The sequence below is a fragment of the Homarus americanus genome, unplaced genomic scaffold, assembly GCF_018991925.1.
Source record: "Homarus americanus isolate GMGI-L3 unplaced genomic scaffold, GMGI_Hamer_2.0 scaffold24922, whole genome shotgun sequence".
Taxonomy (NCBI): domain Eukaryota; kingdom Metazoa; phylum Arthropoda; class Malacostraca; order Decapoda; family Nephropidae; genus Homarus; species Homarus americanus.
The window spans coordinates 3,769,571-3,795,338 of NW_024722610.1; the positions used below are offsets into that span (position 1 = coordinate 3,769,571).

A 25,768-nucleotide genomic window follows, 5' to 3' on the forward strand; every position below is an offset into this window, starting at 1 on the left:
CCATCCTCCTTGTTCGCTGGGAAGACAAGAGAACAAATGTCAGTATTCTTGCTGACACCAACTGTAGGAGCATCGAGGTTACCATTATTCATGAACAACTACGCTGGACTGGCTATGTTACCCGCATGGACGACAGTAGACTGCCATAGCAGCTACTTTACAGTCTCCAAACGAATAGTAAACGTATTGCTGGCGGGCAACTGAAGAGGTATAAGGATAGTCTTAAGACACACCTGAAAAATTCCCAAATCGACCCCTTCACCTGGAAGACGATTACTTCACACCGTAACGCTTGGAGGAGCACCATACAAGAAGTTGTTAATACTTTCGAGTTCGCCCGACTGCATAACGAGGCAGACAAGCGGCAATGCCGGTAAGACGCTGCCACCTCCCTTTCCGCACTAGATGTATCCCCCCACATATGCAACTTCTGTGATCGACCCTGCCGGTCCCGTATCGACCTCTTTAGTCACCTCAAAACTCACCAAGGAAGGTGACATCCTTAATAACTCATATCATTGTATCATAGCTGGATGATCGTCATACTCGATTCCGAGTGACAGCAAAGTAGTAGTGTATGTATGTATGTATGTATGTATGTTTCTATAGATCAGTGATTCTGAACCTTGTTTGCCCCATGCACCCCTTTCACCATATGTCAGAATGTCATTCCCCCTCCTTTCCAAGATTGTCTGCCTCAAAAAGTGCATTCCAAATAATATGCATATAATACTGAAAATCCTTTATTTTTTTCCATATTAGTACATATACATTTACAATTTTACATGGATTATTTTTATAGTGGAGTTTTACAAATTAAATGCCAATTGAAAATGTTGATGGATTTATAAAACTTGAATAAAAGTAAAATAGTTTTTTTATATTTATAATGAATTACTTAACAGACCAAACTGAAGCATAATGCAATAAACAAAAAGTTCAATAGAATACCAGGATATTGTAAATTTGTAATTAATTTTATTCGGATGAAGATTACAGTCAATGAGAAACCTGTGATTGTTTTTTCTTCGCCAATTCTGGGATACGCGGAGGAGTGCTTGAAAGGGCACAACGCAGGTCATTTTCTACCTCTAATCTACTACGTTGCTTCGTTTTAATTTGCAACAGAGTTGAAAAGCCTGACTCACAAAGATATGTCGACACAAACGGAAGCAATGCACGGATAGCTCTTTCTGCCACTTTTGGGTAGGAATCGCACATCAAGGGCCAAAATTCTGTGATTGATTTCTCATCGAACATATCTCTTGCTCCCGAATCAGTTCCCTGAAAACCTGAATTCCCCCCTGGGGGGAATTCCCCCCCTGGTTGAGAACCCCTGCTATAGATATTTAGTAAAATTGCCAGACAGCATAGGATTAAATTGGTTCAGCATACTTATAAGCAGTGGAAGTGTACAATATACATATAAAATGCTTGTATGTACGCAATGTACTGTATATAGTTTACATGGACAGTGCGGGCATACAATGTTATACAAAGAGTTGTTTCCACCACTCATAGCCAACAAAGCCATCCCGTGCCGTCAGGTTATTGTATATTTTCATTTGTACTTGTATAATGATAGTCTTGTAAGGCGTATCTAAATCTGAATAGTGGTTCTGATTCTATATTAACTTGAATGTGTATAATTTTAGGTTGTGGATTAAAGTGAGCGAGAAGACATGAAGTACTGTGGAGCGCGCAGTGGTGTGTGTTTCCGGGCGAGACGTGGGTGGTCAGGGGCTCCAAAGATCATTCTCGTCTTGTCGTTGGTGTTACTCTCTGCGCCTAACATACAGGTAAGAGAGAGAGAGAGAGAGAGAGAGAGAGAGAGAGAGAGAGAGAGATATAACTCCCTTTATATTTGTTTTATTTTCTTCTATCTCTTGCAGTTTCTCTTTAGTTATCACGATTTCCTGTGACCTCATATCTTTCCTACTTTATTCTCTTTCTTCATTTGTGTTTTACTTTCACTTTTCTTTTTTCCCGAATAAACATTTCGATAGCCATAGTTTCCCATCTAAACTCAGCGAATGGGAGGATGCTTATCTCGAGGTGCTAACTAGTTCTCTCTTTCTCTTAAGGCTTTCGAGCGTAAGCACTAAGCACGTTTGTGGCTTTGGAGTCATTTGGGTGATTCGATGTGTTTTATTTTCCTTTGAGCTGTTAATTTACGTCTGTTTGTTTGCATTTGATCTGATCACAAATAATCTTTTTTGTTGCCTCTGTCGTTTTCTTAGAGCCCTATGGTTAACGGAAGTACCAGAAGCAGTTCCAACAGTATCAGTAACAGTTCCACCAATGCCGAAAGCAGTCCCAGCAGTACCGATATCATGAGAAGAGCCAGTGGGACTTACACCTCCGCACCTACCACAATAGGCAGACACGGATCTACCAATACCATAAACAATTCCATCAGTACCGTTAACACGTGGAGAAGTCCTCGCACCACCACCACCACCACCAAAACTTACTCCGGTAATACCTTTCGATATCCCTACAGTATTACAGGGAAGGTTCAGGGGGTGTATAAAGGAATGATTAGATGTCTTCAAGTGATATATATTCTGTCTTACATATTGCTCTTTCACATCCCATCACAACATTGTTCCACCTCCTCCACATACCATGATCTTTCCTTCACCCCCAACACGCGCGCGCATACAGGACCTTTAGCCAAATTGGGATATTTTTTTGTTGCCACATTCAACACCATTTAAATAGGGATAATTGAGAAATAGCAATAACCTGTATATACTTATTTTTACTTTGAAAATTGATATATATATATATATATATATATATATATATATATATATATATATATATATATATATATATATATATATATATATATATATATATATATATATATATATATATATATATATATATATATATATATATATATATATATATATATATATATACATATATATATATATGGGCGATCATGCAGAAACTAACGTAACCTTACGCAATTTATAGTCTGATTTGGTAAAAATACATTAATTAATTTCCATAAATACAAAAAAAAGATCCTCTTCGGTAAACGTCTGCTGTGTTTTAAAGCACAGTCGGAAGTGAAATTGAATGTCATGGTCCTGACAGCTCTATAGAGACAACGTAGATATAGCACACTTTAGTAAGCCTTTGGTACGTTACGAGGAAGCAATTTAGCTGGCACTACACATGAAGCGAGCACTACATCGCTGCACCACCACACAACCCTTTACTTTGCATGCCTTTATACTATAATGCTCACCTATAAGATATGGGATATTTTACCCCGTCACATAAAATGTTGTACTCTCAAACCAAACTATACTTATCTCCTTGATAGAGAATGTTGACAGTCTCTTATCAGTGGCAGATCCAGATATATCAAAAGAGGGGTGGTCGCAGAAGTTGTGGGTGAGGCAACATGGCGAGCACAGCGAGCCTGTTCTAGGTCTTTTAACCGCTGATTCTGTCTTGGTTACTGAGGCCGGAACATGTATATTATATAGGGTTTTAGTAGCTAAACCCAATTGTCTGTTATCCATTTATTTAGGAAGTATCTAGAATACAGTTCCAAGTGTATATCACCGTAACTTATCACTGTACTGTAGCTATGAATGTTAAGAGGAGGACGGAGGCTATGTTAAATAGCTCTGCTAAATACGTCCGGTTGGTGTGAGGGGTTGAGTAACAATGCCTACGAGTAGGGACCCATCGAGGGAGAACGGAAATATATCCGTCGTCCTCCCTCGAGGGAAGACAGAACCATCCACGATGGCTCTCAATAACGTCTTCCTCTAGTCAAGGATATCAAACTACTGCCCGCATGAGGTGTCCAGAGAGCCGGCTACTTAACGCCTTAACTCAGCATTAAGTGACACGACTTCCCGTGGGCACACCTTAACACGTGCTCTGAACATGCTACCTCATAGCTAGTGGAAAGTTACAGAGGGTGATAGAGTATATAAATTAAATGTAATTTACCCATTTATATAATACTTCTGCCTATAAGACAGGGGCTGTTACAAGCCCACCCAGCTGCTTTTTTGAGGGGGTGGGGTCGCTGTACGCCCCCATATATATACCTTTTTCTTTAGATCTGACAAATATCATGAGCATTTTGCGGCCATTTTGAAGCCATGTGCACTTGATATTAGGAGATATCCTGAAATCAATAGTAATTACTCTTTACTATACAAAAACCCCAGGGAAAGAGGCGAATTTTACGGCTGAGGATACTCATATTTATCACTTAAAGGAATAAGGTGAATAATGGTATCTTAACCCACCTCTCTCCTCCTCTCACTCAGGTCGCCCTGCTGCCTGGAAGCTGATGACGACTTTGCCTTCATTCGATAGGGACAGTGAAAGGACGACAATGATTTCTTGGAGTTATGAAGGATCGCCAAATGATATGAAACTAGTAACCTCTATTGAAGGACGCGATATATCCTTCAGAAGCTGTAGGAAAAAAAGTAAGGATTTAAAACTGTACACCAATATTGCTTCTTTATACTGGCGAATCATTACCAAGATCAGGAACTTACTGTACACACACACACACACACACACACACACACACACACATATATATATATATATATATATATATATATATATATATATATATATATATATATATATATATATATATATATATATATATATATATATATATATATATATGGGCAACTTTACACAATTCTATTAGTATACAACATCCTCATTAAGGCAGAAACAAAAGCCACCATTGAACCTTAGGGGTTGTTGATTTTAGAGTGTTGAGAAAAGTGAGAGGTACTAATATTACCCCTTCCTCCCCAAAAAAAAATCCAAAGCTTAGGCCGATATAAAAAGGCAAATGCTTGTATGCATTATAGTACCACTCACCCAACGCCTTCTGGATGTTGTCATTGTATTAATAATTATTTATAGGATGTGGAATGCCCGAATCTTTCATGAAAATATTGATCTCTTTTGTTATTTTCTGTGTTAACATCGTGTGAATATTACTGAAACGTTTTCCTTCATTTGCAGGTGTAGGCTATGGCGATTACCATAATATCCCTCTATACTACGGTGGGTGGTATTCCAATAGGCGGTACGGGAACAACAGGGAATGCACGTGTCACAATACAAAATGTTCCCTCGAATTAGATGTGCTGCCCAACACTAAATACACGTGAGTAGTAATATGATGCTAATGTGGTGATGGTATGGTGCTGGGATGTTGATGGTGTGGTGTTGGTGTGGTAATGGTATGGTATTGGTGTGGTGTTGGTGTGGTAATGGTGTGGTGAAGTGTAGTGTGGTGATGGTGTGGTTTTAGTGTTGTGTTGGTGTGGTAATGGTGTAGTGATGTTGTGGTGTTGGTGTGGTAATGGTGTGGTATTGGTGTGGTGATGATGTGGTGTTAGTGTGATGTGGTGATGGTGTGGTGATGGTATGGTGATGGTGTGGTGATGGTGTTGGTGTGGTTATGGTACGGCGTTGGTGTGGTTATGGTGTGGTACGTGATGGTGTGTTGGTGTGATGGTGTGGTGATGGTGTTGGTGTGATGGTGTGGTGATGGTGTTGGTGTGGTTATGGTGTGGTGATGGCGTTGGTGTGGTGGGTGGTGTTGGTGTGATGTGGTGATGGTGTGGTGATGGTATGGTGATGGTGTGGTGATGGTGTTGTGTGGTTATGGTACGGCGTTGGTGGTGGCGGTGTGGTGTTGGTGTGATGGTGTGGTGATGGTGTTGGTGTGATGGTGTGGTGATGGTGTTGGTGTGATGGTGTGGTGATGGTGTTGGTGTGGTTATGGTGTGGTGATGGTGTTGGTGTGGTTATGGTGTGGTGTTGGCGTGGTTTGGTGGTCATGTGAAGTTTTTTGTTTGTTTTGTTTTATCCTCTTCACCATTGATCGGCTCGTTAGCCGTTTGGGCGATCGGTCACGTCTCTGTTACGCACTGTTGGCAAGTACCGGGTATGCACCGGCTCCTGAATGTACCCGAACCCACTCCAGTGTTGGTCAAGTCTGGTCTTGAAAAAGCTCACACTCGGTGCCGTCACAACACTTTCTGGGAGATTGTTCCAAGAGTTCACAACCCTCACTCCGAAAAAGTTTGCCCTCACAGTTTTCTGAACTTGAGTCTTCAATCTTGAGCTGTGACCCCTTGTGGGGCGAGCGTCCGCCAGCTCCAAGTAAGGACACGTAAAACTATGTTCAGCAAGAAGCGTGATAGAAATTAGGCTAGCTACTCCTTCAAATTCATGAATACCTGGTTTACCTATGAACCGACTTGAAACCACATGAATGACTCCAGTCATGTCTCACTTTTGTGTGTGTGTGTGTGTTGGGAATTTGTACACTATCAATAAATATACAGTTAATTAAAAATTTCTCAATGTTCTAATTTCCTCAATATAACTGCATATGGCTTCAAAATTCTCCAAAGAAGTGTTCAAATTTCAAAATTTTCCCGGGGGGCTTACAGCGCCCCCCGGAACTCCCAGATGTTTAGGCTCGCTTCACTCGCCACCCCACCCTCTTGGGTAGTTATAATGAGGGGGGCCTCCACAAAGAGGCTGCCCATGGGCCTCCACAGGTCTAAATCCGACACTGGTCAGGCATTTCATTTATGAAACAAACAAACAACAGCGGGCCCAATACAGTGCCCTGTGGTACTCCGCTTGTGACAGGTACGGATGATGATTTCGTGCCATTAATCACCACACACTGCTTGCGGTCATGTAGAAAGTCTTCTATCCACGCTAGGACATTTCCCCGAATTCCCTACCCTTCCAGTTTGATTTTCAGCCTTTCGTGGGGTACACTGTCAAAAGCCTTGGCAAAATTTAGATAAATATTGTCGATATTACCACCCCGTTCAAGAATATAGGTCCAAATATCCAATACCTTTAGGAATTGTGTTAAGCAGGAGCGCCCCGGCATAAAACCGTGTTGGCAATCCTTGGTGTGGTGTTGATGTGGTGTTATGGTGGTGTGGTTTTGGTGTGGTGTAGTGATGGTGTGGAGTTGGTGTGGTGTGATGATGGTGTGGCGATGATGTGGAGTTGGTGTGGTGTGGTGATGGTGTGGTGTGGTGTTGATGTAGTGTGGTAGGTTGTTTTGGATGGTGATGGAGTGGTGTTAGCGTGGCGTTGATGTGGTGTTGTGTTGGTGTGGCGTTGATGTGGTGTGGTGGTCATGTGGTGATGGTGTGGTGTTGGTGTGGTATGGTGGTCATGTGGTGTCAGTGTGGTGTTGTGATGGTGTGGTGTTGCTGTGGTGATGGTGTGGTGTTGGTGAGGTATGGTGGTGTGGTGTGTTGTTAGTGTGGTGGTGGTGTGGTGTTACTGTGGTGTTGTTGTGTGGTGTTGGTGTGGTGATGGTGTGGTAATGGTGTTGTGTTGGTGTGGTGATGGTGTCGTGTTGGTGTGGTGGTCTGTGGTGATGGTGTGGTGATGGTGTGGTGTTGGTGTGGTGATGATGTGGTGTTTATGTGGTGATGGTGTGGTGATGGTGTGGTGTTGATGTGGTGATGGCGTGGTGATGGTGTGGTGTTGATGTGGTGATGGTGTGGTGATGGTGTGGTGTTGGTGGCCGTCTGGTGTTAGTGTGGTGTCGGTGTGGTGGTGTGGTATTGGTATGGTGATGGTGTGGTGATGGTGTGGTGTTAGTGTGGTGTGGTGATGGTATGGTGATGGTATGGTGATGGTGTTGGTATGGTGATTGTTTGGTGATGGTGAGGTGATGGTCTTGGTGTGGTTATAGTGTGGTGTTGGTGTGGTATGGTGGTCATGTGGTGTCGGAGTGGTGTTGATGTGGTGCTGGTGTGGAGTTATGATGGTGTGTTTTGGCTTGGTTTAATGATGGTGTGGAGTTGATGTGGTGATGGTGTGGTGATGGTGTGGTGTGGTGTTGATGTAGTGTGGTTGATTGTGTGTCGTGGTGACGGTGTGGTGATGGTGTGGTGTTGGTGGTCGTCTGGTGTTAGTGTTGGTGTGGTGATGGTGTGGTGAGGGTTGGTGTGGTGATGGGGATGTTGGTGTGGTGATGGTGTGGTGTTGGTGTGGTGATGGTGTTGTGTGTGGTGATTGTGTGGTGATGGTGTGGATATTGGTGTGGTGATGGTGTGGTGTTGGTGTGGTGATGGTGTGGTGTTGTGGTGTTGTGTGGTGATGGTGGTGTTGGTGGTGATGGTGTGGTGTTGGTGTGGTGATGGTGTGTGGTGTTGGTGGTGATGGTGTGGTGTTGGTGTGGTGATTGTGTGGTGATGGTGTGGTATTGGTGTGGTGATGGTGTGGTATTGGTGTGGTGATGGTGTGGTGTTGGTGTGGTGATTGTGTGGTGATGGTGTGGTATTGGTGTGGTGATGGTGTGGTGTTGGTGTGGTGATGGTGTGGTGTTGGTGTGGTGATTGTGTGTGATGGTGTGGTATTGTGTGGTGATGGTGTGGTGTTGGTGTGGTGATGGTGTGGTGTTGGTGGTGATTGTGTGGTGATGGTGTGGTATTGTTGTGGTGATGGTGTGGTGTTGGTGTGGTGATGGTGTGGTGTTGGTGTGGTGATTGTGTGGTGATGGTGTGGTATTAGTGTGGTGATGGTGCGGTGTTGTGTAGTGTGGTGGTGATGGTGTGGTGTGGTGATTGTGTGGTGTTGGTGTGGTATTAGTGTGGTGATGGTGCGGTGTTAGTGTAGTGTGGTGTGGTGATGGTGTGGTTTCGGTGTGGTGATTGTGTGGTGATGGTGTGGTATTAGTGTGGTGATGGTGCGGTGTTAGTGTAGTGTGGTGTGGTGATGGTGTGGGTGTCGGTGTGGTGTGGTGATGGTGTGGTGATGGTGTGGTGTGTATTGGTGTGTGGGTGTTGTGTGGTGTGGTGGTGTGGTGTTAGTGTGGTGTGGTGATGGTGTGGTATTGGTGTGGTGATGGTGTGGAGTTGGTGTGGTGTGGTGATGGTGTGGTGTTGATGTAGTATGGTTGTTTGTGTGGTGTGTTGACCTGTGCCCACCCGGGCACAGGTCACTAACTTACATCAGGGCCTGGGGGCGAAATGTAATAATAATAATAATAATAATAATAATAATAATAATAATAATAATAATAATAATAATAATAATAATAATAATAATAATAATAATAATAATAATAATAATAATAATAATAATAATAATAATAATAATAATAAATTTTATAAAAAAATATAAAACTATAAAAATAATAATAATAAAGAACCATGAAGAAATACAAAAATGAAAGAAAAGATCTAGGGTGAGAAACGATATACCTGTATGTATATGTTGTGTTGTCAAAGTAAGAGAAACAATTGATACCCTGCAAGTGTGTGTAAATGAGGCAGAAAGTTAGATCATCAACCTGGGACTTGGTCACATATGGCAGCAGGGTCTACCATTAGACAACACATTATGCTTCCAATATCTTCCCAGGCGGTAGTACCTACCTGTTTGGTAGCTGCCTACTACCTACTACCTACATCGTGTGGTGTGGTGTTGGGGCATGGTGTGGTATTGGGACATGGTGTGGTGTTGTAGCATGGTGTGGTGTGACATGGTGTGGTGTTGTAGCATGGTGTGGTGTGACATGGTGTTGTTTGTGGCATGGTGTGGTGTTGTGGCGATCAGGATGTAATATTGTTGTCTTGCTCTGAAGGTATTAGGTAGTAGGCAGCACTCAAACAGGGGGGTACTACCACCTGGGAAGATATTGGAAGCATAATGTGTTGACTAATGGTAGACCCTGCTGCCATATGGCATCACGAAAATTGTGACCAAGTCCCAGGTTGATGATCTGACTTTCTGCCTCATTTACACACACTTGCAGGTCTCAATTGTTTCTCTCACTTTGACAACACAACATACATATATCATTTCTCACTCCTGATTTATTTTTTTGTCTTTATGGTTCTTTATTTTTCTTCTTCTTTATGGTTCTTTATTATTATTATTATTATTATAATTATTATTAGTATTATTAATATTACAGTGTCATTATTGTTTTAAAATTGTTTTATTTTTTATTAAATATTTTATTTATTATGAATAATTATTATTATTATTATTATTATTATTATTATTATTATTATTATTATTATTATTATTATTACATCTTGCCCCCAGGCCCCGATGTGGGTCAGTGACCTGTGCCCTGGTGGGCTAATAATCCCTGTAAAAAGAAAAAGAAAAAGTGGAATGCTAAATAATGTAATGTGGCGTGGTATACTGTAGATGGTTCGGATTGCTGCGTTATGTGGTAACTGACAGTGGGGTCCTGGTGTGGTATGACACTGTAATGATGGTAAAAGATTATTAACATTACTAAAAAAGACATATATTATTGTTATAAGATGGAAATATTATCATCTAAGTCCATGCTCCCGTGTGTATGTATACAGGTTCAAAGTAATGACCTCCGGATCCACTTCTCAATCTACAATCCTGGTATCGAAAGACATGGAAACAGGCTCGGGAAGTGAGTAATTCCACCTAGACCAAATGTTTCGTCTAAAGTGATATGACAATATGAATAACAATAATGACTGTAGGAATAATTGACAATTCACTATTTTTTATTTATTTATATTTTAGGATGAAAATAGGTAATATAATTAAAAACTCTCGGTACTTCTTGCTGTTATCATAGTTCTTCGCAAGATTCTGAGTCACATTTTAGTTTAGAATAAGAAGACAGTTTATTTAACCTAGAACACACAACAACCAGGTGTTTCTTAACGCAGTTCCACCACAAATGGACAACGTTGTAGAGACCTTAAAAACACGCGATATCCCCATGGAGATGAGAGGACCCGAACATTCCACAATAGGTATCAGGATCTTCACGGACAGACTCGATAACAGCTATGGCACGATCAGGTGAGTGTTTTCGTTACGTTCAGGTGACGGCCCATACTCGACAATATCAAAGAAAGAGAAAAGACCATCGGGTAAAGCCAGGTCACATGTAAACGTTGTTGAGTGGCGGTAATTAGACAGTGATTGCATAAGAGCATCAAAATCGTCTTTGTGACGTAAATGTGTAAATCGATGTAGGATTTTTATCGTTATTCCCCATTGTATATTTGATAACACTCTACTGACCAGAGGAACAGGCCGGGGAGTACAACCACAAAATTATTGCCATATGACAAGGTTTATTCAGAAAATTTTAAATGCGTTATGTTCATGGCTGTGATTAACCATCCAAGGGCCGATCAGTGAGTGTAGTATTGTGCCTTTAGCTTAGGCAGTCCATAGTGACAACAGTGACCGCGGTGGAAATTGGAAATAAATTAAAGTGAAAAAAATTCAAAATTGGGACAAGCAATCAGGCACCAGTGCCTGGGAGTAGCCAAGACATAGTATTTGGTGCTACCAAGGAAGATTTTCTTTTGTGTGTTTGTTTTCTTAAGGACTGAACTGTGACTACAATCACCATTCATGGGGCGATACAGTGTATATAGTGATAGTTCATAGAGATAATTTCGATGATGAAAGCGGGAAAAGAGATAAAAGTGAATAATATTAAAAAAAGACAAAACAAGCCGAATTGTCTCGAAGGCATTGTTTCCACCACAAAGTGTTCATAGCGATATGCAGTATTTATAGTGGCAACACAAATAGAGATAATATAACGGTGAAGAACCCTACTACCTCCTTGTCATGGGGGACTTTAATATGGCGACATCGACTGGAGAAATGAATCCATGCCAAACGACCTAAATAATCCACCCACATAATAAAAAAAAATAAAAATAATAATAATAATAATAATAATAATAATAATAATAAATAATAATAATAATAATAATAATCCAGCCACTCTCTTTGTAGAAACTCTGAGAGACAGTTTTCTATTCCATGTTAAAGATCCGACTCACTACAGAGGGGAGCATACTCCCAAACGCCTGGACTTCATCATAACTAACGAGGAGGGTATGGTGGCCAATCTGGAACACCAGTCACCACGTAACGTTGTCCTTCAGAGTTAACTGTTACTTGGTTCATGACAAAACCAGGTCCAGGTCCAAATATTACAAAGGAAATTACAATGGGATGAGGGAGGAGATGAGGAGTATATACACTGGCCTGACTTACTAAGGCAGGGGTTCTCAACCAGGGGGGAATTCCCCAGGGGAATTCAGGTTTTCAGGGGGGGGAATGTATATGTACTAATATGGAAAAAATAAAGGATTTTCAGTATTATATGCATATTATTTGGAATGCACTTTTTGAGGCAGACAATCTTGGAAAGGAGGGGGGGAATGACATTCTGACATATGGTGAAAGGGGTGCATGGGGCAAACAAGGTTGAGAACCACTGTACTAAGGAATAAGAACGCCGATGCTAGACTGAATATCATAGACAGTAAAGTATACCATTCAGTCGGCACCCAGTTATAAATAGGTACAGTTGCTTCCAGATGAACGTACCACAGCTCTGATCCAGGTACCTGAGCCCTCAGCTCGGGGTATGGGATGTGGCAATGCAGCGCCTTAGTCAGGTTTGAATGCATGGGAATGAAACAATGAAACCAGGGTAATTAAATTACCCTATTTGTGATAAGATACAAACATTAAAGGGGGTTAAAAGATAAACGAACCCTATAATATGCATTATGCAGCATTGTTGTGTTGCCGGCAAACAGGGTATTCCATGGTTTCACGCCCATGACTAACGAGCTGTATTGCCACATCTCGTACAGTCTCATCCAAAAGTTAGTTAACCCTCCCAGCTAGCTATTGCTGCACTGCCTGCTTCAGATGTTTGAAACTGTCCCAATACCTACCAGAACATGAAACCGATACGAATGAATCTAAAGGTTCGAAGTAACAGCCTCAAATTCAAACATCTGAAGCAGGCAGTGCAGCAATAGCTAGCTGGGAGAGTTAAAGAACCTTTGGGTGAGACTGTACCTGAGCCCTCACACACTCTCAGGCTGTGGTACGTTCATTTGCAGGCAACTGTACCTTACTTTTTAGTTGCTGAAGTGAAAGGGGTTGAATGCTTCTTTGTACCGAAGCCTTACTGCACAGTGTGTTGTATGCACGACAAGTCTGTGGGATCCACTTTCACTTTTCATGTAATTCTTTACTTTTTATACTGCAGGCAGTTCCAGGTCATCCTAGCCAAGTTCAATTTCCTAGAGCCACCGACATTTGGTTGGTTGAACGACGTCCAAAACAACACGTATTACCGGAACTTTTACAAAGAAGAGGCCCTTTACCGCATCCTCAACCCTGTTAGTGTCAGCACAGGCATATTCATCTTGGGTAAGTCTCTTCATCTCTCTGCTCTTCTTCGACAACACCTTCTGTAGGCGTGTCTTTTCCATATTTTAGCATCAACGTTGATTAAATCACCATCAGCACTTTTTTTATTTCTTCATTTCATCCATTTCCTTATTACTGAATGACTGTTTTTCATAATTATCATATAGAATCATTGTGTAAAATCTTCTTTACCCTCTGAGCGCCATGAACAGCTTGAAGGGTTTTAGTCAGCTTTGACAAATCCTTAGCAATCTGAGGGTTAATCAGTCATCTGTTTTTGCTTCTTTTTTTTATGGCTGTGGGGAGGCAGAGTGACCTCTTGAACCCAATTACAAGACTGCTCTTAATTCAGCACAAAAACAACTTCATAATGTAACTGTCATAATTTCTGTTCAACTCAAAATATATACTTCAAAAGAAACCCAGATAAACAAAGACAAAATAAATTAACAATATTTTCTTCTGGATACTGGCACAAATGAACATCCTGAAAGAAGAACCGCCCTTGTGGCAAAAGAGCTGGCGAGGTATAACATCGACATAGCAGCCATTAACGAGTCCCGGCTCCCAGACGAGGGTCGACTCACAGAATGGGGGTCTGGCTATATCTTCTGGAAGGGTAAGCCTGCTGTGGAGAGAAACCGCATTTATGGAGACAGGCTTTGCCATCCACCAACGCATCCTGCACAGGCTAACTGAAATGCCTGTTGGGATCAATGGGCGCCTCATGACGCTCCGAGTCCCACTGAATCACTCACGCCATGCCTTTTTCATCAGTGCATACACCCCAACACTAGATGCAGAGGATGATATCAAGGAGTCCTTTTACGCCGACCTTGACAGAGTGCTAACCTCTATCCCCAGAGAAGATAAGGTTGTGCTCCTTAGTGACTTCAATGTCAGAGTTGGCAGAAATGCCGACATTTGGCAGGGAATCATAGGGGGAGATGGACTAAGCAAGTGTAATCCCAAAGACCTACTCTTCCTCAGCAAGTGTGCTGCACACAACCTCACTATCACCAATACCTTGTTTAGGCAGGCCGACAAATTCAAGGGTTCGTGGCAACACCCACGATCCAAACACTGGAATCTCATTGACTACATCATTGTCAGAGAAAAAGATCGCCGAAATGTCCTCATCACCCGAGCCATGCGGGGCTCATACCATTGAGACACCGATCATCGGTTCGTCAGAACCAAGCTATCACTTCATATTGCCCCAAAATGGCGAATGCAACAAGCCTCCAGAAGAGGTTTTAACACTAAGCATCTGAAAAATCCAGCTGTAGCACATGCTTTCAGAGAGCAGCTCGAACATGGGCTAATAAGCAACCAGACAACAAAACCCAAACCCAGTGCAGAAAGAGGTATTCTCGACACTGTCATGACAAAGGCCTGCAGAAAGGCCCTTGGCCAGATCGAAAGAATACACCAGGACTGGTTTGACGAAAATGACCCAGAAATCAATGTACTCGTCGATGATTAATGTGCTGCTGTAACTGATTGGCAGAACAACCCTCAATCTCAGACCAAAGCTGATACCTTCTGCAAGACAAAAGAGGCGGCCCAGCAAGAACTTCACAAACTAAAGAACAACAGTTCAAAAAAAAGCATGTGAAATGCAAAATCTTGCAGATCATCACAAGATGTACGAATTTTTCAATTCCACTTAAACATTTTATGGGCCAATCACTCATGGCGCAGGCCCCCTCTGCTCATCCGACAGTAACTCCCTAATTAAAGACTGAAGGATGCTGGAAAGAGCACTACCATTTGCTGCTCAACCGAAACACCTATGTAGATGTCCTGACTACCCAACAGGTCCGTCAACATCCAGAGCTGATCCATCTCAGCTATCCTCCAGTCCTGGTTGAGGTAGCTACTGTCATCAAACAAATTAAAAATAACAAAGCCTCGGGGCCTGATGGAATCCCAGCTGAGGTGTATAAAGCAGGAGGAACCTTTGCTTATGAGCCATCTCCACTCTCTCCAGGAAAATATATGGGAAAAGGAGGAAATCCCCCAAGCTCTTAAAGACACCTCCCTTGTCAATATTTACAAGAACAAGGGAGACCGGTCAGATTGTGGCAACTACTCGGGATCTCGCTGCTGTCCGTAGCTGGCAAGATTATCGCCTGAGCCCCCCTAAACAGACATCTTCCTGAGGTAGAAAACTTTCTCCCAGAATCTCAATGTGGCTTTAGACCATCACGTGGCATCACCAACATGATCTTTGCTGCCTGCCAGATACAGGAAAAGTGCAGAGAACAGCGTCATGACCTGTACCTGGCCTTCATCAACCTTAAACTAAGGCCTTTGGCTCGGTCAACAGGGAAGCCCTCTGGTCAAAACGGCTGTCCACCAAAATTCATCACCATTGTGAGGTAACTCCATGATGACATGAACGGCAGTGTCCTGCACAATGGCACCCAGTCTGAGTTCTTTCTCATCCAAACGGGAAAAATGCCAGTCTTCTCGCTGACACAACTGTTGGAGAGCATCGAGGCTACCATTATCCATAAACAACTACGCTGGACTGGCCATGTTACCCATATAGCCAACAATAGACTGCCAAAACTCTACTTTACAGTCACCTAATGAATCATAAAGGTATAGCTGGCGGACAAAGGAAAAGGTATAAGGATAGTCTTTAAGACAAACCTGAAAAGTGTCAAACCGATCCCCTCACCTGGGAGACGATTACTCCACACTGTAAATCTACAAGAGAGGGTGTCAATACTTTCGAATTAGCCCGACTGCAAACCAAGGCAGACAAGCACCAACGCCGAAAAGACGCTACCGCCGTCCCTCCCGCGCTATATGTAGCCTCCCACATGTGCAACCTAACTCACATCATTGTCTCATAGCTGGATGATCGTCATACTCGATTCAGTGTGACAACAAAGTAGTACTCCCAGTTCACCCAGCTGTAAATGGGTACCAAAGTTTACTTCTTGAGAAGTGAATGCAGTCGAGTGACGTAGTGGCCATGCTGCCTCCTTGTGTATTGATGGATAAGTATACAGTGTGTTCATAACGGCCAGTCATGCCTATGGGATCCACTTCACTTTTCAATCTTGATTCGTTAAATCACATAAAAGACAGAAAACAACACAATTTCCTACACACCTGGAAGGCGATAGCCTAATTTAGTTTAACCTAACCCAACGTAACCTAAATTAAATGAACCTAACCTAAATTAACTTAATTTAACCAAATTTAACTTAACCTAACCTAATCTAAATTAACTTAAACCACTCAATAAGAAAACTCTCAGACGACATGTATTTATATGTAACAAACGATGACTTATCTCATAAGACGAGACTTAAGTCATGTCGTATGACAACTTAGCTCATAAGGTATTATTTCAACAACCTCTGAATATTATTCACACCTTCAATACAAATACTTTACTCCTCACGTATGACAGATTTACCCCTAACATGGTGTAATAGCAACATATAAGCACACCTTCAGTTATATAGTAATAACCACTATATTTTACATTTCTTATTCATTTATTATAATGTGACTCACAATGGTGGCAGCGGTGGGATACTATTTTATAGTCATTTACTCCACTTTTTGTTGTGACCTTTGTTCATTGATAAGAGCAATGTTGAGTGCTGCCCCATGGCTTGCACTGTTTAGGTAAGATAGTTTATCAGTGGCAGGGATTAGTGTGAAACACAATTGGGTGTTTTCTCTTTATTACAAACACACACTATTTTAACAATTTGTACAAGGAAGATCTGTTATAGTGAGTCTTCCAATCAGAGTTTAGCATAGTTGATGTGCTTCGTTCGAGCTCTGTGTGATCTGGCGACTTGGCCGTGTAAACAGAGACAGTTCAGCTGTTTTGTGAATGCTTGGGGCATGTGAGAGTTAATTCATAATGAATGAATAAGTGCAAAGTGCAGTGATTATTATTATATAACTCAAGGTGTGCTTATATGTTGGCATTACAGTATAGCAGATTAAACCTTTATGTACGACAGATTCATCCCCTGAATACGATGTCTTAACCCTAACATATGACAGATTTACTCCTTATATGACAGATTTACCCTTTATATATGAGATACACCCCTTCAATTCGACTGCTTCACCCCTTACATATGACGGATTCACCTCTTGAATATGATCTACCTTTACCAAAGTCAATCTCCATTCATCCATACTTCATCTTAACTCTCCTCGTGTTTCAGTGATCCAGTGATCTCAGATTCTCAGAAGGCCAATCTACTTTCGAAATATTTGCCTCTAACTCAGCCCTGCAGGAGGATTAGCAGATGATCCTTGTCTGGATAGGGCTTTCAAATAAATAAAAATATAAAATAAAAGGGCATGTATACTTTAAAACTGACAAGGCAAAGTATTTTATATAAGGATATTCAACTTACAGTTAAATATATTATCTTACACATTTCAGCATATCAAAAATGGGGTTTTATCTTTCATTATGTTTTAACATTGTTGTATCACAAAACTTGTTACGCGCTTAAAGACCTTTATTGTCAAAGCTGGGTAATAACAACAACACATGAACTTAAACAACTCTACAAATGTGCTTACCAAGTTCGACAACTTAAAATAATATTTTATATTACTATGGCCAAGGGGCTGACCAGTACGAAAACTGCAAAACTTGTAATGGACCTTTGTTGGCGGATACTGCCTACGAGTACAAACTCCGGATGTACACTACCATGGGCTTTGCCGACACAAGAGAGTACATATTCAAAACAAAATGTAAGTTACGTCTTTGTTGGCATGTAATAATTCATCTCGTTTCGCTTTATCCTCATTTCGTATAGTGTCAAAATATAATTGGATAGTGATGTAAATATTTATAGTCATTGTCATATACAGGGATTTTATCATTACTCGTCATACAGAATATGCAGGTTTTACATATAATTCTTGAAGTGTCTTGTTAACGTCATCCATCGACTTAATTCCATAAGTAGGTATTAGGTAGTAGGCAGCTATCAAACAGGGGGGTACTACCACCTGGGAAGATATTGGAAGCATAATGTGTTGTCTAATGGTAGACCCTGCTGCCATATGGCATCACGAAAATTGTGACCAAGTCCCAGGTTGCTGATCTGACTTTCTGCCTCATTTACACACACTTGCAAGGTCTCAATTGTTTCTCTCACTTTAACAAAACAACATACATATATCGTTTCCCTTTTCCCTGTGTGATTTTATATATATATATATATACATATATATATATATATATATATATATATATATATATATATATATATATATATATATATATATATATATATATATATATATATATATATATATATATATATATATATATATATATATATATATATATATATAATATATCTTTCTCTCTCACTATCTGGTCTTGCTTCAATAATTTAATCAATACACCCATCTTTATATCTCTCTCCTTGACTCACCACAGCGTACAATGTCATGACGATGGTGATGGTGATCTTGGTGGTGCTGGTAGTGAGTATAATCCTCGTCTTTGTCGGCCAGTGCGTCTTCCGCAAGTTCATGCCTGAAAGGTAAGTCGAGTTAGCGTGAGTAAGAGTCATATAAGTTATGTTATGGGCGAGTTAAATCTCTGTGAGTCATGGATGATATAAAAATTAGCGTTCTTGAGTCACATTATGAGCCAGTGTGAGTTGTGTGGTGAGTCAAGTTTTGAGTCAGTGTGAGTTGTGAGGTGAGTCACGTTGAGTCAGTGTGAATTGTGGTGAATCACGTTACGAGTCAGGGTGAGTTGTGCGGTAAGTCACGCTATGAGTCAGTGTGAATGGTGTTGTGAGTCACGTTATGAGTCAGTGTGAGGTGTGTTGTCACGTAATAAGACTGATTCGTTTGTGAATCGGGGATGAGATCAATCAATTTTTCAGACCACCCCTGCAGTTTATTTAGATCCTCCTGTGGTGCATTTGCATCCTGCCCTGAATTAATCTGCCGCCCTATTTTGGTGTCATCCGCAAACTTGCTTATGTCACTGCTGATCCCAGTATCTAGATCGTTTATGTAGATTATGAACAAGAGTGGGCCCAGTACTGACCCCTTGGGAACCCCACTGGTAACACAGCCTCACTCAGATTTAACACCATCTACGCTGACCCTCTGCGTTCTATCGGTGAGCCATGATTTTATCTAATTTAAAACTTCCCCTCGATACCATGAGCCTTAACTATTCTCAGAAGCCTCTGATGCGGTACTCTGTCAAATGCTTTGCTAAAGTCTAAGTAAATAACATCATAATTTTCGTCATTATCTACTACCTCAACTTTCCTAAAAAATTTGCTACCAGAGTTTAATAGTTAATTCACGTATAAGATTTCTGATAAACTTCCTACGTGCTCTTGTTTGAAATAATGAATGTAATGTATGTATCTATATGATTTAGCTAAATATCTTTCTCGTCAAAAAACGGTCAACCCAACGATTATGAATAAACTCATTTAGAAATACGTCATTACTTCAGGATGAAATAGGACAGATTTGCAACTCTTGAGGAGGGGGCGGGGAATCCTTTTCTAAGCTGGAAAAAACGCACGAAAGTCGACATGCCGTCCGACACAGGAAGACTCTGACAGTGTCCATCAGGCTTGCCGGATGGCTTGTCCACACCAGGCTTCAAGCCTCCAGTTGAAGAAGCCACAAATCCAGAAAACTGTGAGGGCGTAGGAATTGTGACTCTTAGAACTTGCCAGATAATGTTGTGATGGCACCGAGTATGAGCTCTTTCAAGATCAGACTTGACCAACACTGGAGCAGGTTCAGATACATTCAGGTGCCAGTACATGCCCACTACTTGCCAACAGTGCGTAACAGAGACGTGACCGACAGCCCAACTGGCTAACGAACCGATCAGTGGCGAAGAGGATAAAAAAAAGTTAACTCATTCGTTGCGTGAGGTGATGCCAGCAATGGTTCCAGTTTCGCACACAAGTTGACAAATAATAAAATTAATATCTCTATCACCAGTATATTCTCATTTTTCAAATACAGTACACTGTTTAAGTAATCATGGTTGTAAGCATAATTATATCATGCAATCGTAACTGTAATCGATTACTCACATTTTCTGTAATCGTAATTGTAACAATTAAAATACAACATATAATCGTAATACGGTAATTGACTACAGTACCCATGTAATCACCCCATGTCTGGGTCATGAGTAAGAAATATCAGCTGTGTTGAGTCAATGTGAGTTATGGGTGAGGAAAATCTAAAAACTATATAATCAGTAGTATTTTATCATCGAGTAAAATCAGCTGTTTTGAGTCTCGTTGGGTCACATTGTTGTATATCCATCCTGTCCAGATAGTTAAATTGAATACCTGATTGAGCTATGTATATATTGTATACCACCTACATACTGTAGTCTATTTACATGCTAATTCAAAGAAAACTTGTGTGACAATTTATCTATCTACAGGGCGGAACATTCGCCGCTGGACCTTGGCTGGCTACTAGACCTGCAGTCACTTGTTCACATCCGTCGACCTGTCCATCTCAGTGACTTGCCCATCACCGTTAACGCTCTCTTGGCTCATGGTACGTGCCAGTGGAGAAAATCCGCCCGACACATACCCCCTAGAGTAGACAAACATCCCGCCAGACACGTGACTCCTGAACAATATCCCGCCAGACACGTGACTCCTGAACAATATCCCGCCAGACACGTGACTCCTGAACAATATCCCGCCAGACACGTGACTCCTGAACAATAACCCGCCAGACACGTGACTCCTGAACAATATCCCGCCAGACACGTGACTCCTGAACAATAACCCGCCAGACACGTGACTCCTGAAGAATATCCCGCCAGACACGTGACTCCTGAACAATATCCGCCAGACGTGACTCCTGAACAATAACCGCCAGACACGTGACTCCTGAACAATATCCCGCCAGACACGTGACTCCTGAACAATATCCGCCAGACACGTGACTCTGAACAATAACCCGCCAGACACGTGACTCCTGGACAATATCCCGATTATTCCCGCCAAACAAGTGACCCCTGGATAAAATCCTACTTCCCTCATGGTGTGTTTCTACATGGTCTATGTTCGCTCTCGTGGTGTGTTTCCACATGCTGTATGTTCCCTCATGGTGTATGTTCCCTCATGGTGTATGTTCCCTCATGGTACACCACGGGTATTCCTGATATCTCTCACCCAAGTTTTGTAAGAACTTCCTCAAGAAGGTTTGAGTTTGAGTTTAGTTGAGGATTGGGAACCTTTTATAATTACGGATTTGGGCAGGGAAGATAAGTGAATGAACAGAACTTGGGAATGCTGTACATATGCCATAGCTACTTCACTCCTGAGCAGTTGCTTCGGGTTTATAGGGGATTCATGCTCTCATATCTGGGGTGACTCTTCTTCTGTCTCGCTGGTAAATAGAGTGGAATTAAAGGCATTTCATCTTATTAACCCTTCTCCTCTAATCAATAATCTTTCTTCCCTTTCTCTTCGCCGCAATGTTGCTTAACTCGCTTTAACAGGTACTTTAACGGGCAATGTTCAGTGGATTTGGCCGGCAAGGCCGTGGGCTCGTAACACGTCTTGCCTGCTGTGCCCACCGTTTCTGTGTGGATGTCGGTCACACTAGAATAACCCGTTATAGTACACCCTTCTTTTCTCACACAGCTAAACTGTGGAATGCTCTGCCTTCTGTGATACCCTCCTCTTACAAACTGTCTCACTTCAAAAAGCTGGTTGTCTGGCATCGCCATGGTATAGATTAACATAGTTTTCTTCTAATTGTTAATGTTTTATTTTCTACAATTTTCTTACCTCCCAGGCTCCTTTGGGGTCGATAACCTGTGCCCGGGTAGGTTATTCTCCGTAATAAAAAAGAATTAACCTTCATTCGTGGAGAGAGAGAGAGAGAGAGAGAGATTTCAGTAAAATCGGAATATTAGTTCACATTCATTATGGTAATAGAAAGTGCAGTTATATAATAAAGATTGACAGTGCAGGTATATAAACAATGTACACAGAGAGTGCAGGGTACACCTGTACAAAGAATAATGAACTTAGTGCAGGTATTAAAACAGCGAAGTTGCACAAAAATAAACATAGTTGGGACAGGTATATAAAAAATTATATAGACAAATCAGGGATAAAAACAATGTACAGTATGTACAGGTATACACACAGTAGTAAACAAAAGTTGGTTATACAGAGGATAGCTTTGATGCTTTCCAGTAGCATTCTTAAGTGTTGGATAAAAAAGCAAATAACTGAGTAGAGTAACAAAGATATATAAATACAAGCAAAGTAATACGTGGGGTGTGTGGTACAGACCAACAGGCGCTGATGCAGGAATATGAAGAGCTGCGATCAGTATGTCCGGCTAAACCTACCACCGTTGCCTTACTGCCCGATAACCGCGCCAAGAACCGCTACGTCAACATCCTGCCATGTGAGTCTCCTATCATCTAAATGTTCTAGATTCCGTGAGGTTATGCAAAGGAAAATAAACGTTAAATTTAGTAGCTCTGTATACTTACATCAATTAAATTCCACAAACAAGCCTAAATCATACAGTATATACCGGTGTCGGTAACGAGATTATGTCAGTTTCTTTTTTATCAGTTTCCTGAATAATGACTCAGTAGACGAGTACAATACCCAGATTCGGCTAGGTTATCTTAGTTATATTTTAATTCCACATTTCCCCTCTTCTTTGAAGCAGTCTATCTTCGGGGGTGGGGCAAGATTGACAGAGTAGGATCAATGGTCATTACTCAGTAATTATGCATTTTCCTAAACTTTCATTATTACTACTGTATTCAGTATGAAAAACGGCATCAAATTTGTATTTCTTCCCTTTATATATATATATATATATATATATATATATATATATATATATATATATATGATCTGAGAATTATTGTCTTAATTGTCTCGTGATATATCCTGTAAGATATGTAAACATTAGATCTAGTGTTTGAATACTTGATAGATCCTTGAAGTTGTTTAACTATGTTAACCTTATCATTGTGTGAATAATGATGACCCACCGAGCAGTTGATGACTCAAGAGTCCTCCTCAAGGAACTGCAGAATGAGCCCTGCAGTGACTACATCAATGCCTCTTACTTACCTGTAAGTACCTGCAGCAATACTCTACTACTATTGTGTTATATATATATATATATATATATATATATATATATATATATATATATATATATATATATATATATATATATATATATATATTGATAAAACCACACAGGGAAAAGGGAAACAATGGAGCACCTTAGCTTTAGTCTTTATTCAAAACATCTTCAGAGGCAACTGAATTACATGGACGGAGAGAGGCTAAAGTACACAGGGTGACCTTACTAAACATGAGGTCAGATCATAATCATGGTGGTGTTGGTGTGCGGATTAGTAGATGTCATGATTATGACCTGACCTCATGTCAAATTCGTTCGAAACTCGTCAAAAAAATTAGGAAAAACCTATTTTTAATATCGAAAAAAGAATACTATAAATTTACCCATTAATTAATATAAATGGTGATATATCCCAGTGGTTCATTAGTGAAGCATCAAAACAATAACTGTACTATGTTGTCATAGTACCTAGCATCAGGCATTCGCAAAACAAAGTTCAGACAATGTCATTACTTCTAGATTTACTCGTATCTCCATCTAGTACTGATATTGTGGGGTATTTGATGCTTGGTTCACACTCAGGATGGGATGGAGAAAGGAACTGGAGGGAAGGAGGGAGTATTGTAGTGGATTTCTCCCCTACAAACGCTATTTAAGACCTGACCTCGTGGTGACCTGTCTCTTTCTACCTACACCAACCAGCCAGCAACACCTCCTCCTCCTCCGCCTGCCTGGCGGTCCTCGCTCCGCCGGCAGGCATGGCGACAGCTGGTCCTCCTCTAGCATCCTCACAATCAGCTCTCTCTACATCATGCTTGTAACCACGCTGCCTTCCCAGCACCAAGCTGCTTGTACATCAATACAACATGTATACAGAGAGCACATTGTGAGTTTCCTTTCTCCATCCATCGAGTGTGAACCAACATCCAATACCCACAAATGGTCACTCCGGGGTCACCATTTGTGGGGTATTTGATGTTTGGTTCCACTCAGGATGGGATGGAGAAAGGCTCAAGTGCTCTCTGTATGTTATTGTGTACAATACCTGGGCAGACAATGTGAGAGCTGAGGAGGTCAGAGGAGGACCAGCAGTCCCATGCCGCGAAACCCAGGCAGGCGGAAGGAGGTTTCTGGCTGTGGTGTAGGTAAAGAGACAGGCGAGGTCAGGTCTTAAATGCGGGGTAGGCGTGGCTTAGTAGTTGACCCCCGCTCCGTGATGTATGGCGGCGCTGGTTGACCTAGACCACGAGGCACACACTGTGGAATTCGTGGGGTCGGCTACGCAGCGACAAACAGCGTTTGTAGGGGAGAAATCCACTACAATATACTCTGTAAATGCACCGAAAAAAAAGAGAAAGTTTACCAGGTAAGAATACATGACAGCTGAGCTGATGTGAACATGGGAGTTTTTTCTGTCCAAAAGAACATAAGAATGGAGGATACTGCAGCGGGTATATTGGCCCGGTGAATTGTGACTTTTTTACCTGTATTCATTGGCCCATACTGGGCAGTCCCATTAACACCCAACCACTATCACTCATATATCCATCCAACCTATGTTTAAAGCAGCTCTTCACGGCACATTTCTTCACTTACGAAATGTCCATGACTTAAACCATAAAAAAAAACCATTAAAACTTACCTGAACGTGGCATTTGGGGTCTGAGGAAGCCACCATCTCTAATACCTCCGATTGCAGCGATGAGTTTGAAACGAGTGACGTCATTGCAAATGGTGGCCCTGTTTCTAAAGAAATAAATTTATCTCGACTATTATAGCAGGACCTTTAAACTTTTATTACAAATTATATATACCGTATCATTCTACGAACGTGGCAGTGTATTTCTTGTGTTTACCCAGAACCGTCAACTTGTCCATTGCAGGGTCTCAATTATTTCTCTTACTTTGACAACACAACAAACATATATCATTTCTCACTACAGGGTATTGATTTTTTTTTATTTCTTGTCCTTTATTTTTATTATTACTGTATATTATATTAGATTTTTATTTAATATAATTTTGTATTACTTTTTTATTATTACTGTACAGGTATTATTATTACTGTATTATATTTTTGCTCACCAGGTCCTGATGTGGGTCATTGACCTGTGCCCTGGTGGGCTAATTCCGTAAAAAAAAGCCCATGCAGATCATTAAAATACATAGAAGTGGATAATTTCTTTAAAAAATCTAACCTAACCTAACATAACTTCACCAAACTTAATATAACGTCATTTAACCCAATTTTGGTACAATTTGTCAATTTGTCTAAAATTAAGTTTAAGGGATTCTGTTAGCAACTGACGTGAAAATCCTTCCTTCCTTCCTTCCT

The 25,768-nt window shown here is 41.1% G+C and overlaps 1 protein-coding gene across 1 annotated transcript; it reads left to right on the forward strand.

The window, feature by feature from the left end:
- Positions 1-1,648: 1,648 nt before the first annotated feature.
- On the forward strand, positions 1,649-25,211 carry LOC121862970 (receptor-type tyrosine-protein phosphatase beta-like). The gene is made up of 13 exons (XM_042361426.1): positions 1,649-1,799; positions 2,241-2,478; positions 4,311-4,475; positions 5,038-5,182; positions 10,398-10,474; positions 10,740-10,875; positions 13,109-13,272; positions 17,896-18,027; positions 18,725-18,830; positions 20,732-20,850; positions 22,609-22,728; positions 23,340-23,416; positions 25,101-25,211. Exons 1-13 carry the CDS (start codon positions 1,683-1,685, stop codon positions 25,209-25,211), a joined length of 1,707 nt encoding a protein of 568 aa, XP_042217360.1. The 5' UTR covers positions 1,649-1,682.
- Positions 25,212-25,768: the final 557 nt, after the last annotated feature.

Bases quoted from the DNA above. Each gene is read 5' to 3' on its own strand.
- LOC121862970 (XM_042361426.1), top strand. From the start codon at position 1,683: ATGAAGTACTGTGGAGCGCGCAGTGGTGTGTGTTTCCGGGCGAGACGT. The intron at 1,800-2,240 runs GTAAGAGAGAGA...TCGTTTTCTTAG, and splicing joins TCTCTGCGCCTAACATACAG to AGCCCTATGGTTAACGGAAG. The intron at 23,417-25,100 runs GTAAGTACCTGC...TTGGGGTCTGAG, and splicing joins TCAATGCCTCTTACTTACCT to GAAGCCACCATCTCTAATAC.